Below are 16572 nucleotides of genomic sequence, written 5' to 3' on the forward strand. Positions count from 1 at the left end.
TCAGATTTTCTTTCCTAGAATTACTTGTCTTGTAAAGAACTCTGTAGCCAGCAGTGCAGTTTCTGTGTATACATTTCATAGAGAGATGGGAAAAACACTTCCTGGAAAACGAGCGACCAAATTAGGAGACATGCATCTAATGCTGGGATCAGACTACACAATTGTTTTTGTTTTATGATATAGTTATTGTGTCAGATAGAGTTAGAGTTTTAAATTCTGGCCATGACTCAGTCTTTTTGACTTGCATGACATTTAGAGGCGATTGGTAAGGTGCCAGGAAACAACATTACTGTTCCACCTGACAGCACCTACATGAATGATATTAATCTGGAAACATAAAAGTAGACCGTTGCGCCTACCACTCTTGTTTGGGCCATCAGCACCGGGCTGATATTGTACAGTCCGATCTCGGCATAAAAGCTATAAAACAAATCCATTGCCCTGTAACATCTCCCAGTGTGATATCACTCTCTAATATCCTAATTAGGCACTTCGAACACAAGTTAAGTTGTGCTTAATAATGGCTGTTTTTGAGTGGGATGCCTTCACATTTGTGGGTACCATCACCAGTGTAATTTCTAACCTAACTACACGCTGCCCAGAGCCTTGTACAGCCAATCATTGATAAATTGTAAACACAAACATGTTTGCCATGGAGCAAAGTGAAATGACTGACAGCCAAGAAGTGACAGTGCCCCAATCCTTTAACCGATGAATGGACCCAGTGTTGACCTTACCCCCAGTGTTTCCAGTCTGCATCAAAATGTCATCCACCTTGGTGCATTCAACTCCATCTTCTGTGCTATAATTCAACTGTTTCACCAGACTTAACACTGCTCACCTTGTCTTGCTCCCACCAACCGTTGCTGGACTTTCTCTAGATGGTGGATATATTCTGTCAGAGATCGTTCTGGATCCTGAGACGTTCCTCCTGAATGCTCCGAGGCCAGAGAGGTGCTGGAGTACGATCTGAGGAAAAAAGAACGATGAAATTGATGAAAAATGACTTTAATTCCATTAAAATATTTGTGAAGTCTTCCCCTTCACAATCTGAAGTGGAAGAAGAGCCCAAACCTGTTGTGCAACCTGAAGGGTGATTTTGTAGGTGGAACGAGAGCTGACGCAGTCTCTCTGTGGACGGCACCGCTGTCTCGGTTTGGCGGAGAGTCAAAATTTAATCTTGGCTGTTGTTGCCTTAAAACTTCAGCTTTAGGTCCTGTAGGAGAGATTGAGATTAAAAATCCTCCCACGCATACATGCACACCGTCAAGTGATGCATATTATCATAGAATGCATTCATTGAGCTGACCTGGAGCATGCCCATTGACAGTCCCAGATACAGATAATCTTCTGATCGCGTTCTGCCATTTCCTGGTCAGGAACCTCATTCTGAAATAAAGTGTGTGATCAGTTTTATCCATAGACAAGGCTGAGGTAACTCGTACATCTTAACATCCTGGTATGCTCCTACCTGGAGACAGCAATGACAACTTGTACAGCAGCCCTAAATCGCCCGAGGGGTCTGTTCTGGGAAACGGAGGGTGACGGCCGTGCCCCCATGCGAGCGATGAGACACAGTGTCGCCTGCTCGCACTCCTGGAAACCTCCCAACAGCAGCAGCAGGTAACGTTTCTGGTACACCAGAGCTTTCCTGAAGCTCTCAGCACGCAGGTAGCGCTCATACAAACGCTGCACCTGCAAACCAATGAACAGGTTTTAATTGTTCCATCCCTGTGTAATAACAGTAAGATGTTCAAGTTGACATATGCCGATATTGTATTTCAAAGCCATTTTTACAGTTACAGCTTTAGTGCATAACTTTTTAATATTAATAAACGTCAATTACATTCAAGCCACTGTAGTGATGGCGCAGTGGATATGACACATGCCAGATCTGGGTTCGATTCCCACTGCGATACATCAACCAATGTGTCCCTGAGCAAGACACTTTACCCATAGTTGCTACAGAGGCATGCGACCTCTGACATATTATAGCAATTGTAAGTCGCTTTGGATAAAAGCGTCAGCTAAATGACATGTAATGTAATAATGTAATGTAAAAGCCATTGCCAAAGGAGTTGCTACAGAGCTAATTAAGACCATCAGCTCCACACAACTCTCTGTATTTCTCTGTATGGCTATGTTCAGAAGATTGTGTCGTCCGGTGACTTTTCCGTTCTGAAACTCGAGTGAAGATAATGATCTTGAATGAATGAATCATGTTATTTTAATCATCCTGTCCTCCTTAGCTGCTAGCAACTGCATCAAGGAGGGGTGGGGGCGCTTGCGCGATCACGTAAGGCTTGTATCATGTTGATGCGCCGACAGTGTTGTCATTACTTAGAATCCCTCATTGGGGCGACAAAAACTACGCACTATAGCTTTAAGCCAACATGTAGTAATTAAACAGTTTGGATTCACCAAAGTTTGCATGCGTTTCCTACTGACCTTGCTGTTCCTGGTCACATCATTGATGGGTCTGTTTTCAGTTTCCGTGGTGACCTTGGCGAGCTCGATCTCGGTGCGCCGCAGCTGTCGCTCCAGGCACGTGAGTCTATGTCTGAGAGTGGTTCTCTCCTGACTCAGTGATGTCACACGCGCCATCAGCTCAGAGTTCTCCTTCAACAACCTGTCTAGCAGATTGGGTGATGACGGCATGGACGGCATCTACGGCGAGAAAAAAAGAACATTCATTTTACAGTCCAGTAAGTTCACATTCCTATAATACCAGCATTATAAGCATCTAACAGTAACAAATAAGTCTGTGGCATAGCACCATGTTCTGGTTTTACTGAAGTGTTTGTGTAATAACTTCTGTGTACCTGCTGGTTTGGTTGTGTGCTGCCTGCCTGGAAGTCACTTTGGAGATGCTGTGAAGATCCAGCCATGTGTTGCTGCCCTTTGGTTTGTCCTGACAGCCTCTGAGCAGCCATCTCTCTCTCCTCTCTTTCTAGCTCTGCCAGTGTGCGCTGCAGCTCCTGCATGCGCTGCTGATCCTGTTGCCTCAACAACTCCAACTCACACTAAAGTCAAAAATATTTAAGGCAGCGGGTTTGTGTGTATCCAAAATATCTCAAATAAGAGCATTACATTTGTGAAAATAGTGAGTATACTAAAGAAGTACTTTAAGATTTTACCAGTTTGCTGTTGGTCCTCTCCTGTCGTCTCTCCCTCTCCATCTGTTCTTGCCTCCCCTTCCTCCTCTCTCTCTCCCACTGCTCCTCCCTCTCCCTCTCTTTGTCCTTCAGCAGTCGCAGTCGCTCCTTCAGCTCGGCCAGCTCCACCCCTTGGTGTCTGAACCGCTCTCGCTCCATCTCTAAAGCACAGATGGTTTCCTGTTTCTGCAGCTGCAAGGTTTCCATAGCTACGCGATGTCGGGTGGAGGCCTCCTGCTCCCTCTGCAGCTCCACCCTCCTCGTTCTGTCCTCCTCTTCCCATTTCCTCCTGCTCTGTAGGACCTCGGCCCTCAGTTTGTCCATCACAGCTACTAGCTCCTCCCCCTGCCTTCGCTCCTGCTCTAGCTGGGTGCGCATGTCGGAGATGAACTTCCGGTCTCTGGCGGCATCCGCCTCGTGTCTGCGGCTGAGTTCATCTACCTGCCTGGAGCAACGGTCCCTCTCTTTATCCAGCTTGCTGTGAGCATCTGCGAGCTTGGAGTGAATTTCAGCTAGGCGCGATTCCGCCTCAGTCAGAAGGCGCTCAAGACGAGTCTTGTCTTGCAAGTTGAGCTCTTGTTGGTGAGCAGAATGTTGTCGTTCATCTTCTAGCTCCTTTTGGGTGTCGTTAAGGCGTTTCTCCAGCAGCACACTGCGGGACTGTTCAATCTGAAGCTCCTGTCTGAGGTTGCTGCAGGCCACCCTCTCCTGTTCCACCTGACCCTTCAGAGCCATGAACTCTGACCTCTGCTGCTCAGAAGATATGTGCAAAGCCTGCAGAGAGAAGAGGAGGGTCATCTGTCAGAGTTTAAAAATGAAAAGCTCAAGTAACATCTGGATTCTTTACATCACAAGTTTTAAAAACTCAGTGAAAACACCGGAAGCATTAAGAACATTTGTTATTTGTGTTTATACTTTGCCCTTTTCCCAAAACAACATTAAGCTACCATGAATGAAAACCATTAAAACATTAAAAATGTGTTGATGGTAACTTAACACAATCAGAAGTACGGCAAAGAAGAAACAACTGGTAATAATTATAGTTCTAGGAGTACAAAAATATTTGTTCACGGCTGTTATTTCATCATTTGAATACCAGCTTTTATATTAAAATTTACAGAATATTCGTGGCCGGTTAGCACAGTGGGTAGAGCGGGCGCACGTATGCAGAGGTTAATTCCTCGACGCAGAAGGTCCAGGGTTCAAATCCAACCTGTGACGGTCTTCCTGCATGTCTCCCCCCCCCCCCCTTTCATATCTCAGCTTTCCTATCTAATAAAAGGCAGAAATGCCCCAAAAAAAACAATTTACAGAATGAATATTCTGTAAATTGTTTTTTTATGCATGTTTTTAGTCCTCGTCTTACCCCTCTCCTTTCCTCCTCCTCTCTGTCCTTACGGAGACTCAGAGCTCTCTCCTGTTCCAGTTGTTGTTGAAGCTCCTGGACTCTGGTCTGCTCCCTTTTCAAAGCTTCCTCACCCTCTTCTAGAGCCAGCCTGAAGAAAAACAAAAGCACAATTGTAATTGCTTGTAACCTTACTTTTCACCAATTTTGTGTGAGTGTGACAGAAACAGTGAAGAGAACGAAAGGATTTATGTAATGGATTTAATTTGATTGACTAATGTTCAGTCATTTAATCTCAATTTTAAAGATTCAAATAAAACATTGGGTTGCATCCTGCTAGTAACAAACTGCTGACTTTACCCAATATGACTGACAATATACAGTGTAGTCTGTTTTTGTTTGATATGTCAACTTGTGGAGAAGGTGCAATTTTAAGCTATTATTCAGTGTACATGTAGTGTGTGTGTGTGTGTGTGTGTGTGTGTGTGTGTGTGTGTGTGAGATATACCTGACTGACTGAATTTTGTTTTTTTGCTCTTGCTGAGTGTCATGGGCACATTTCAGTTGTTTCTGACTCTCCTCCAGCTCGACCCTTAGTTGGGATTCAACCTGTCTGTCAGTCCAGGGCTGATCTCTGTGCCAGTCATCTTCATCTCTGTAGTCAGTCTGTGGAAGAAAGAACGTAAGCAAGAGACAAATTCAGACACTATAATGGCTCTTCTTAAGCCCAGACCTAAGACCTTAGATTCAGACCTAAGATTTGTGATGAGACAAAACCACTTTAGAACGTTGCAGGGAAAAGTTGCAGTGTTCGGAACTGGCCCGTCTCCACTCGACTCAAGCCAGCTGATGGTGGCGCCTGCATTAGCTTGTCAAGTCGCCAGTGGCTGGTTTTAGAACGTAAGGGAGGTCACCTGTTTCAACAGCCATTAGCGAGGGCAGCTGGTCATATCAGTTACAACTAACTGTTTTATGTCCATTAGTAGTTATATCCGAGCTTTCTGCCACTATCCTCGGGCCGAGCCGGGCCCTTGATCAAGCCTTTGTGTTTTGTTTTTTTTAATCATTACTTTATTAGCCTATAATTGGGTGGGGAGAAAGCTATGTCATAATCAGAAATATTAGCTATATAGGCTATATTTAGGCCAAAGTAACAAATGTGTCCAAAAAGTTACACAAGTTGGACTACAGTTACAAAATGCAACGCATGTCATGCGTAGAGTCTCCTCTCGCACACATCACACCGGGCCTTCTGTGCTGTATGGTGTAGCTTAAGTGCAACATGGAGCTTGAGGATGTAAAGAAAAAAAGAAAAACAGGAGAATTACCTTTGAGCAAGTTTGGAGGAAAGTCGGAGGTATGGAACCATTTTAAACAAGTCGTGGGCAGTGACAACATGTGTGTCGGCTTTGTCGAGTGCATTAGGCTAAGTGCGGCACGCTGCTCGCCTGTGACAGCAAATAAAACGGGGACTTGGATGATGAACAGACACATGAAGCAGGCTTGCCGTGGCAGAAAAGATGACAGTCAGCCTTCAACGTCCTCTTTTGTTACTTCTCCAAGCATGAGGGCGAAGCAAGCCCTCACAGAGAAATGCGTTGAGTTCAAACAACTCTGAATTGTAGTTGAGAACGTCAGTTATAAACGGCCCACGTATTAAAAGAGTCAGGTTGAAATCGGGCTCGGGCTCATAATTCCAGTTAATGTGTCGGGCCGGGGCGGTCTCGGACACAATGTGCACAGGCTTGGGTTGGGTCGGGCTTGATCTTTTGGGCCAGATCTAAGCTCTACTAGAGAGTGACTGAAGAGAGGGAGCGGCGTTAGAACAAAGTAGCGAATCAGAGAAATAAAACACTTTTTTCAGAACGTTGCCGATTGGCGCATTGCAAGTAGTTGCAAGTTTCAACTCGTCGCAAATCTTTGGTCTGAACTGAAACAAAACAGAATTAATCTCGTTCTATTTCTGTGGTCTGGAGTCTTAATGATACATGAGCTTCAGCTTTTCAGAATTGTGTGCATAGTTCCCTTTTTTGTGTGTATATATAATGTAGAAAAACTGTAATACACCATTTCTTCTGGGAGATGTCACGCCAGACACCCAGTTCACAATACTGCAAATATTAAATATTGCAATATTTTTTATCAGTGAGCTATAGGATCAATCACCATTGTGTTACCTCCTTCAGTGATAGTGACTTAACAGACATTTATTTAAATGAAAATCTTTGAGATTACAGCTTTAAGTTTAATCACTCTTGCCTTATACCTAAATAAACATTAAAGTGAAGGAGGAACTTGCAGTTATGTATACAAAGAATTTAATAGTGTCATGCCACTAAGTTAAGATTTAAAACAAAATTCCCTGGCACTAGATGATTGTAAAGTATCTTTAAAACTAAAGAAACTCACTTGCGTGTGTCTCTGGGCCATTCGGCAGAGCAGCTCTCGGAGAGCAATTACAGTCTCCTGCAGTGCCCTCTTTTCCTGCTGCCAGCTCATGGGGGGGTTGGAGGATGAATTGTCCCGGTGGTCCCGTATGATTGAGCCATCTTCAGAACAATGCTCTGTCTGACTCAATGAGAAGGCTCTTAAGTCGGAGACATGAGGTTGGCTTGAGGAAGTGGAACGACGTTGGGACAAAGTGAGAATTCTGCAGCTTTCTTGATACACTTTCTTTAACAAACCCTGCAGAAAGACGGAGAAAGAAACTGAGTAAAATCTAGGCCTACTGTCAAATGAATAGAATTATAGTATAGTAATAGAAGAATAGTATCAATTAAGCCAACCTGAAGCTCAGGTGACAACAGGTCATCGCTGTAGCTCATACTGCCTGCAGCACTATCTGTGTTAACTGTGGGGTTCATTCCTCGGCAGCGGAGATACTCAAGAAACTGAGCATCCAGCCTTTCAGTCTGTTCCAGCTCCACTCTCAGCCTTGCACCCAATTCTGAACTCACATCTGAAGCACAACAGAAGAACAGAAGAGTTAAAGTTAATAAGTCTGGTGACATTCAGTTTTTTCTAATGTCAACAAACTCCATGAAAATACTAAAACCAACAATTAATTTATGCTACTAACAAGTATCGTCTGTGTAGCCAAAGCCTGAAAGCTCAATTTTTTCCAAAAACCATTTATTTATTTATAATACTCACTGCTGCCATATCCATCACTGGCCCATTCTGGTGCAGACAAGGAGGAGGTGGAGCCAAGAGGAGATGGAGGCGTTGTTAGGTCAAGTTCTTCCATCTCGCGCACCTTAAAAAGCAAAACAAAAAAACAAACATATTAACCATATCTGAACCAAAGAAAAGGCCATTATGCTCAAAAATGTAGCATGTATGGAAGTTTAAGACCACATACCTTGTCAGTGTCCAGTGAGTCTAGCATGGAAAAGTTGTCAGACACCGACACAGGGCCTGGGGAGTGGCTACTCTGTGTGGCTGGATCTGGTGTGATGGTCCTTGAGTGTGGAGGCTCCATCACAACCCTGGGAGAGGTCTTGAGCTGGGGGAGATCCAGGCCTGTGCTGTTCAGAGCACTGAACTCAGACAGACGAGAGCAGAGAACAGAAGCGTGGAACCGTTCTGGGATTCTGTCTTCGGAGCATTCGAGTCTCCTTAAAACCTCCGGAGAGCTCAGAGAGGCGTCGTCACGAGAGACGCTCACAACGTCCTCAAAAGCTCTGTGAGAAATACCTGGCAGATGAAGAAAATGAAAGTTGTCATTATGTGAACACATTTACAATGCCATTGACCTCTAATGACGCACGCTATGGAGTTCTTCTATGAGTGGGTCCCCGTTTTGTTCATCTTGTGTATGCAGACAAGGACGCAGATGCAGACACATACAGGTGAGATGCTACACAGCCCTACCAATGCTGTCACACTATTCCACTGTTCAATAGGTGGTAGTAACACTTAAACGTAATTACGTCCATGTCGTTAACGTGAATGTGCCATAGGACTGTACAGAATCTGAAAAAATAGTGTATATGTTTGAAGCATCATGAAGTACTCACCCTTCTGTGGGTATCCTTGTTGGTGAGGAAGTGTGTCCTGCTGGTGACAGTGTTGTCTCAATTGCTGTAGTTCTCTTTGCTGATAGGCTAGTTCCTCTTCCTGTACAGCCAGGTCTTCTTGTAGACCTTGAAGCTCCGCCTTCAGCCGCTGGTTATCATTCTCCAGGTCGACTAGGACACGGTCTTTGGTCTGACCGAAATAAGTGACATTAAGTAATAAGTGACATTAAAACACAGCTGTCAATACAGCTTATTACACTCAATCCAGTACTGCCATGATTTCAAATAGAAAACAAAGCGTGGATCCGTACAGACAGACGGATTAACTCCCACTGCTATGCAATTTACAGTATATCCGATATTCTGTACACGGTTGTCATATATTCCCACCTGTCCTTCCTCGTGTAGTTTCTCAGCCCTCTCTGTACTGGTACTCAGACCCTGTTTCACCGCAGTCAGCTCCGCCCTCAGAGCCTGATGCTCTGCTCTCAGTCTGGCGAGCTCGGCCTCACTCTGTCTCAAGGCAGCGTCCGCTTTAGCCAGGGTCACCTCAGCATGGGTCTGAGAAAGCGAAACATTCCTATTAGCAGCCACATAGTTCGTATTCATGAAACCCTACATCCCCATACCATATCTTAACTTTATTTTATTCATAGTTTTCAGTTTTTCCTGGAAAAACTACTGTTTACATAAGAGCAACAACCGATAACCTGCATTGCAATGTAACGAGTACCACATGTACATGCTGCATTTTATATCTGATATCTACTGCTAGATACCCCTTTAGGACACTAACAGTGGCTACATTTGCTACAAACTATGTACTTATCAAAAACAGATCAGTCTGCAGACATGCAGCAGCCCAACAAATGATTGCAGCCTCCATGCATTCTTTTTTAACAACCACAACCTCTTCTTACCACATCCTGCCAAGTTAGAACGTAAAGAAATGAAAAATAAAATGCATCAGAGCTTTAAAAAAAAAACAGCTAACAAAGATTTTCCTCCTGCTTCCTCATTTTAAGGTCACTTCCTCTGTGTTAGTAAGAGTCGGTTCTCTCAGGAACGACGCTGTGATGTGACGTGTTACGGCAGTTAACTATAACCAGATGTGGTCTCACTTGCAGTCGCTAGCACAGCTGTATGCTAGCAAAAAAACAACAAAAAAACATCTGCAAGATATTTCCTGTCTGGACATGGGGCCTGTTGAAGCAGGTTTACCAAGTTATCTGAATGAATTTGCTGGGTAAGAACCCAGACCCCCTTCAAACCTGGAGCATGGGCTGAAGAAAAAGACTTGTTCTAATTCTTATGACCAGATTAAAAGGCCCAGTCAGTGCTTTTTTTGACCACATGTACACACATTCTAAGTGTGCGTGCGTGCATGCATGCATACATACATTCATTTAAGAGACTTAATTATCTTATGTTACTAAATACATTAATTCCTTTCTTTCTTTTTTTTTTTTAAGACATGTATTCCTTTTATGAAAAAGGTCCATGATTCAATTGGGAAATGACAAGGAGGTTGCATTCCTGTCTTTGAAATTTTGGTTTACATTTGCATTTTGGATTGTGCTTTTAATGCTGAAAACAACACAGTTGACCTTGTAGCTGACACTCACCAGCACTTCCTTTTGAGCCTCTTCTTGACTGGTTTCCTTCTCACCGAGCTGAGCGTTCAGGTCCTGGATACAGGCTCTCATTGATGTCACTTCCTGTCTAAGGCTTTCAATTTCCTCCTGGAGTTGCCCCTCCCTCTTCCTCAGTGCCTCACGTTCAGCATAAAGTTCTCCCTTAACAGTATTGAGGTTTGTAATCTTTGTCCTTTCCTCAGCAACCAGTTCCTCCATGTCTACCACCTCGGCTCTCACCTCCTGGACTTGTCTCTCAAGCGTGAGACTGGTTTCTCGGAGGACTTCCATTTCCATTTTCATCTCCTGGTCTTTTATTTTTAGAGTCTCGATCTCGTTCACGCTCTCCTGTTCTTTCTTTTGGAGCTCCGTAATCAGAGAGCTGAGGTGGACGTTCCTCTCATGCACGGCGCTCATCTCTTGGGCTTGAATTTGGCAACCGTCTTTCTCCTCTTCAGATAGTTTCCTCTTCTCCATTTCCACTTCTTCCATCTGGGCTTTGACTTTCTCCAGCTCAGCTTCTTTGACAGTGAGGACACTTTGGAGTTCATCTGCCCTCTCCCTTTGAGCCGTCAGCCTCTTTCCAAACTCCTTGCCGTGTTCTCTGTACTCTTCCTCCTGGGTGAGCAGTAATCGCTCCAGTCCCTCTTTCTCTGCCACCGCCGTCTCCAGCTGACTCTGGAGGGCCTTGAGACGAGATCGAAGGGAACGAGATGAGTTAGAATGACTCAGACGGAGCTCTTGCTTCAGGCTGTTTGGTCCTCCCATCCCCTCTTGTTCCTGGACGGTAAAGTGGGGAGGTTCGGGGCTGGGAGCCGGCGAAGGATTGATGCTGTCACCATCCTGAGAGTCACTGACTTCATGCAGGTTGGGGCCTAATGTGGCGAGTTCTGCCTGCAGCGTGCTGATGACCTCATGAAGGCGCTCCTCTTCTTCCTGTTTGTCCTGACGCACTCTCATGATTTCAGACTGAAGGTGTTCCACCTGTGAGCGTAGATCCTCAAGCTCAGCCTCCAAAGCCTTTTTGTCAGAAAGATCAGAACAATGAATCAGAAAGTTACAGTTTCCTATTCCAACTATGGTCACTTTCATACTGTCTGCATGTATTCTGTGTTGACTTCTTCTGACCTTGTTGTCCCTGGTGTTCTCCAACTCCTGTTCCAGTCTTTGGATCTCAGTGTTGAGGTGGTCGATCTCCTGATTTTTCTCCTGGAGTAATGCTGAGGGGAGATTCTCTTCCTCCGTCTCGCTCTGTTCCTCTTTCTCCTCCTTGAGTATGGTGAGAGCAGACACATTCTCCTGCAAATGGAGTTTTACATACCAGTTCAATTATAGGTTATACGTTTAAAGTTTTTACTTCCCTCTCTATAAATTTTTTTTTTTTATTGACTTGATGAGAGAATGAATATAAGAAACTAAATCAACACCATGTGGATATGAACACCTTTTAAATTGAGCTCATTTAATGAAATTAACCAAATAGCATCTACCTTTAGGGCAGCAATCTGTTCTTGGAGCTCGTTAACATGAGCCGCATTCTGATTGGTCAGTAGCTCCAGCTGTAGTGTGAGGTGTTTTAGTTCAACCTCTTTGATGCTCAAGTCCCTCTGCGCAGTCTCCAGTTGGCCAAGTATGACCTCCACCTAAAAGATATAACATGTTTATTAAATAAAGACAAGATGCAGCAGTTTTTGGTAGCGAGTTAAAAATACTGAGCTTTCAGAGTTTTCTATTCCAAGTGTCGGCTTTTAAAAGATGGATAAAGTCTGCATACCCATACACATTTGTACCAAAAGGTGGCACTGCAGCCAAATACATTAATCAACAACTACCGCTCATCAGCCCAAACCATCTTAGCTACCAAACGCCGGCTTGGCGTAAAATCCTACAGACCTCTTGCTCTTTGCTCTGTAGGTTCTGCTGAGCAGTGTCAAGGGCATCGCTAAGCTCCTGGGTGGGTTCTCGTGTGTTGTCATGGAAACAGTGTCTAGTCTCATCCACTTTGGACTGCAGGGCGGATATCTGAAGCCTGTTAGACAGCTGCTGCTGCTCCAGTGCCTCCTTATCCTGACAAAAGGGAGTACATTTGTGAGAAAAAAGAACAGTTGGGTGCATAATAGTATCAGGAGTGATTTCAAGTTCACGTGTTCAATTTTCTTACTTGTGTGAGCTCCTGTTCTCTCAACTTTGCTCTGTGGAGCTCTTGTTCCAGTTGACTGATAGATCCATTACTCTCAGCACTGTTGAGCAGTGCTTGCTCGAGCTCTCTGATTCGCCCAGCTAACTTGTCTATCTCCTCATTGCGCTCTGCAATATCCCGCTGTGCTCGCTGATTGGCTGCGAGCAAAGATGCATGGTCATCTGCCTTGTCTTTGATGACAGCTTGTAGACTCTCCACCTGCGGAGACAGAGGGGGCAACATTTTTGGATGACAAGTTTGTCATGTTTCAAGCAGCAGAAACAAATTTGCGAGTGGAAAACTACATGTTTTTTTTTTTCCTCAGATAAATAAGCCATTCCGGATCTGCTGCCGCTGGTACGAACATTGAAGTTAAGCCATTCCAAAGAACAGTGACATGGAGGTGAAAGACAAATGGAAGTGCAAAACAGAAGTAAATGAATAAGCAAACAGAGGACGAAATGGAAATGATTGTAGAACGAATGACAGGCACATATAAGCAGTAAAAATTAATCTATGGATGATTAAACAGAAATAACGATGAACAATACACACCATGCACAAGAGTCAGAGGAGCTAAGAGAAGTTTGCTACAGTTAGATTTCATACCTGCAGAACCAAGTCCTCAAACTACAGCAATCCGTTCAGCACAGGGATAAACACATGGCAAAGGTCAGGCTCATTGACAAACAAACAATGCATTCACCACTTCAACCTCTGTAAGTAAGTATAACGACTATATCTACTTCAGTTAACTGGTTCATAAGCCCATCAGCAATGCATTAGACACTCATCACAAAAAACCCCACTGCAAATACAATGCACTCTTTATCTAGAAACAAGCATTTCGTGCGAAGCATTTTGTGAGATATTGTCCAGTTGAGAAATATTACAGATTATTAGATGTTACTGTATATATCTGCTATCAAATGAAAAGGCTTCACCCTGTGTCCTTTGTTATCCACGCTGGCTGTCTGTCTGAGTTGGGCCTCCAGGCTTTGGATTTCCTGCTGGAACTCGTCTCTCTCGTGTTCACGCTCCACAGCCTGCTCCTATATGCACAGGAACAAGTGATGTGAAAGATTGTGTCCGCTACATAAAGCAGCAACATGGAAAATTGCCTGGGACACTCTCAAATAACACTAGAACGAAAATGAAGCAAGAAGGTCATAATTGTAACTGTTTAGACGACTGCAAATGAAAGGGACAAACAAAAGAGCAGATTCATGAAGAATTACACTCAACATTATTCAAGATTTCTGATTATTTTAATTTGTAAAATCTCACCTCTATAAACTGCCTGTCGTGTTTCAGCTGTTTCTCAAGTGCTTGGACACGCTGGTTGAGGTCTTCGGTGTGGGTCTTATGGTGCTGCTCTGTCTCCAGGCCCTTTGTTTCCTGCTCTTCCAGCTCTCTCTCCAGGGCCCTGAGGCGCAGGGACAGAGAGCTGTGGTCCTTCTCTGCCTGCCGCTGCAAGTCCAGCCTATCCCGGGTTAAACGCTCCGTCTCCGCCAGGAGAGCTTGAAAAATAAAAGGGGAAGGTCAGGGCAATTGTTTCGATATAAATACGTGCACACACAGCAATTTTAAAAGGTGGGCAAGACATTAGGGGAGTTAATACATACAGCTATCACACATACTGTGCCTTTCCTCCAGAAAAGGCACTGAATGCATTTGCTTTGACATCTCTGAACTAGAACACTGTTTAAGGAGGTAAAAAAAAATAAAAAAATATGACACAGCACTCAGAGCCTTTGCTACAATCTACTGGCAATGGCAGTGTTACAAACTGCAAACTTACACAGCACTGCAAATATACTCCATATTCATCCCCACCCCCTCAACACACACTCATACTCCACTCTGACCCACAAACCTGCGTCAGGATCTAAATTGAGCCAATGGCCTATGGAGAGAAGACACATCTGAGCACAGACATTATCATAAGTGTGTGGTCAACCTCACTAAAGAGGTCATGTAACATTTTATGCAGACAGAGAGGCATGATTTCATGCTTGAACCGCTCACCTTTCTCCCTCTCCCCCAGTCCAGCGGAGAGGTGCTCGTTCTGGCACAGGAGAAGTGAATGCTCCTCACTGAGCTCCTGATGCTTCAGTCTGAGGATATCCAGCTCTGCAGTAAGGCCCTGCATTTTGTGCAGCTTTGCTTTCAGGTCCTCCAGCTCCTCCACTAGCCTCTCCTCTTGAGCCTCCTTCCGCTGCAGAGTCTCCTCTAACACTGCTTTCTCAGCCACATAGCCCTCTAGAAGCCCTGAACACATCATGCAAAGTCATTAGGTTTATGTCAAAGGCAAAAAAACAAAACGCATTTTTGAGATTATTATGCTCAGCATCAGAAATAGCTGAGTTATGTTTAAACTTTAGCGCAAGTGGTGAAATTTGAGCATAGGCACTGAAGCGAGGCCTATTAACAGTCAGTGGCTTAACTACTGTAACTTGGCAGCATAATAGGAGTCAAGTGAAGCACACCCAACGAGGATTACAGTGCTCACCCTCTGCCTTGTGGAGTTTTAGCTGGAGTTTACTCTTCAGCTTCGCCTCCTGATCAAGCTGCTCCAATTGGAGCTTGTGCTGCACAAAGAGTTGGGCGGAGTCCTCTCTGCCCTGAGAGAACTTTTCCTCCAGAGAATGGTGGAAATCATGAGTCTGCTCCAGCTAAAGAATAAGTGAGAAACCCACGATTATAAGACAGCTTCCAATACTATGAAGAAAGAAGGTTTTTGTGTGGACTGTTATAGATATCAGTAGGTATATGCATCCATTACCTGCGTGTTGGCCTGGTTGAGCAGCTCCAGTAGTGTGTCAACAGTGTGATGCAGTCTGCTGCAGGCATTCAGAGCCGCTTCTTCTCCCCCAGGATTGATCTGACTATCCGACACCAGCAGGCTCTCACAGAGCAGATGGGTCAGCTCCATGTCTTCTGAAGACATGTCTGCAACTGAAATACCTATGAACAGAATAAGTCAAAATGTATTGTTGCATTGATGAAAATATTTAAATTGCACATACAAAAATAATACCCTTGGTCTGTGAGGAACTGAATGTTTATGTATATCTGTATCTCTACCTTAAAACTAGACTGAGCCAAAGTAACCAACAGTTCACTGCATCATCAAAGCATAACATGCCCTGCAACTTCAGAACGAATGAGAGGCCAACAGACCTGATTCTTGTACATCTTTGTTTCCTGTTGAACTCTTCCGATGGTTCGACGATGTTTTGGCTCTGGCAGTGATCTTTTGTCCAATCAGGTCTTCTGTTGCAATGGTGCTGCGAATCATCTCAATCAGCACCTTCTTCAGCTTTTCATTGGCCTGGTGCAGTTTACGTCTGGGAAAACACACAACAGACACACATACACTAAAGCAAAGTACACAACTATGTTGGCAAACTAATTATTTGCTACATTTAACACACTAGTGTCTGAATGTTTCCAATGAAGTTAAAATGGTTAAAATAGTAAAATAAAATGGAAAAAGTCTACAGTAGTACCAACAAGACTTATCAAGGCAGAAAGTAACATTTCTTCTGAATCTGAAGTAATCTATATAGTCCAAAGTTGCCATTAGCTTGTCATGTCATACATTTAACTGAAAAACCCACAAGTCACCAGGTAATATTAACTAAGGGCTGATGTTCTCAACAAAGACACATTTCAAAGTATAAAATTCACCCAGCTACACATATTAAACAATGCACACAACATAAAACACACAGACCATCACTTACCTTTCATCTTTAGCAGTCTGCAAGTCATCAGTGAGCATCTTGAGAAGGTTGCCTCCCTCCTGACTCTCTCGCTCCCTTCGTTGGAGGATATTGTCCAAAGTCTCCATCTCTGCACGCTTTCCTTCCAACTCTCCCTGCAGACAGCCAACCTCAGCTCGCAGCTGGAAAAACGGACACACAGAGAGAGCTTGTTAATTCTACCAACACTTAAGACAAACCTATTAACTGCCCCTCTCCCACTAGGGGTGGGAATCACCAGAGACCCCACGATACGATATCATTTTACTTAGGTCACGATATTATTGAGATTTTACATTTTATTGCGATATTCTGCAATATATTGCAATGTATTACCTTTTTCCAACTTCAATTTATGACCCCAAAAGAAAAACTGTGAAAATCTGTTTTATCTAAAAAGATACATTTCTCCGTTTGTTCGTCCTACTACAATTTTATTGCTACAAAATGGGATAAATAAATGGGACAAATCG

At 43.9% G+C, this 16572-nt stretch overlaps 1 protein-coding gene across 4 annotated transcripts in view; it reads right to left on the bottom strand.

The window, feature by feature from the left end:
* The window catches only part of pcnt (pericentrin), a 38687-nt gene that overhangs the window by 3660 nt on the left and 18455 nt on the right, over positions 1 to 16572 (bottom strand). For 2 of the 4 annotated variants that reach the window (XM_078278298.1, XM_078278296.1), the window contains 28 exons: positions 16082 to 16242; positions 15516 to 15682; positions 15118 to 15299; positions 14845 to 15007; positions 14361 to 14603; positions 13620 to 13852; positions 13277 to 13384; positions 12942 to 12962; positions 12315 to 12551; positions 12047 to 12220; positions 11644 to 11796; positions 11282 to 11452; positions 10145 to 11173; positions 8910 to 9080; positions 8520 to 8709; positions 7862 to 8196; positions 7654 to 7756; positions 7287 to 7459; positions 6910 to 7185; positions 5009 to 5166; positions 4522 to 4651; positions 3138 to 3929; positions 2823 to 3023; positions 2449 to 2667; positions 1472 to 1695; positions 1310 to 1389; positions 1075 to 1216; positions 842 to 969 (listed from right to left, as the gene is read on the bottom strand). In XM_078278298.1, coding sequence (XP_078134424.1) covers positions 842 to 969; positions 1075 to 1216; positions 1310 to 1389; positions 1472 to 1695; positions 2449 to 2667; positions 2823 to 3023; positions 3138 to 3929; positions 4522 to 4651; positions 5009 to 5166; positions 6910 to 7185; positions 7287 to 7459; positions 7654 to 7756; positions 7862 to 8196; positions 8520 to 8709; positions 8910 to 9080; positions 10145 to 11173; positions 11282 to 11452; positions 11644 to 11796; positions 12047 to 12220; positions 12315 to 12551; positions 12942 to 12962; positions 13277 to 13384; positions 13620 to 13852; positions 14361 to 14603; positions 14845 to 15007; positions 15118 to 15299; positions 15516 to 15682; positions 16082 to 16242 — 6364 coding nt within the window. The remainder of the gene's footprint in view (positions 1 to 841; positions 970 to 1074; positions 1217 to 1309; positions 1390 to 1471; positions 1696 to 2448; positions 2668 to 2822; positions 3024 to 3137; positions 3930 to 4521; positions 4652 to 5008; positions 5167 to 6909; positions 7186 to 7286; positions 7460 to 7653; positions 7757 to 7861; positions 8197 to 8519; positions 8710 to 8909; positions 9081 to 10144; positions 11174 to 11281; positions 11453 to 11643; positions 11797 to 12046; positions 12221 to 12314; positions 12552 to 12941; positions 12963 to 13276; positions 13385 to 13619; positions 13853 to 14360; positions 14604 to 14844; positions 15008 to 15117; positions 15300 to 15515; positions 15683 to 16081; positions 16243 to 16572) is intronic. The other 2 variants (XM_078278299.1, XM_078278297.1) reach the window with 1 other exon arrangement.

The sequence above is a fragment of the Sander vitreus genome, chromosome 20 (genome assembly GCF_031162955.1).
Source record: "Sander vitreus isolate 19-12246 chromosome 20, sanVit1, whole genome shotgun sequence".
Classification (NCBI taxonomy): domain Eukaryota; kingdom Metazoa; phylum Chordata; class Actinopteri; order Perciformes; family Percidae; genus Sander; species Sander vitreus.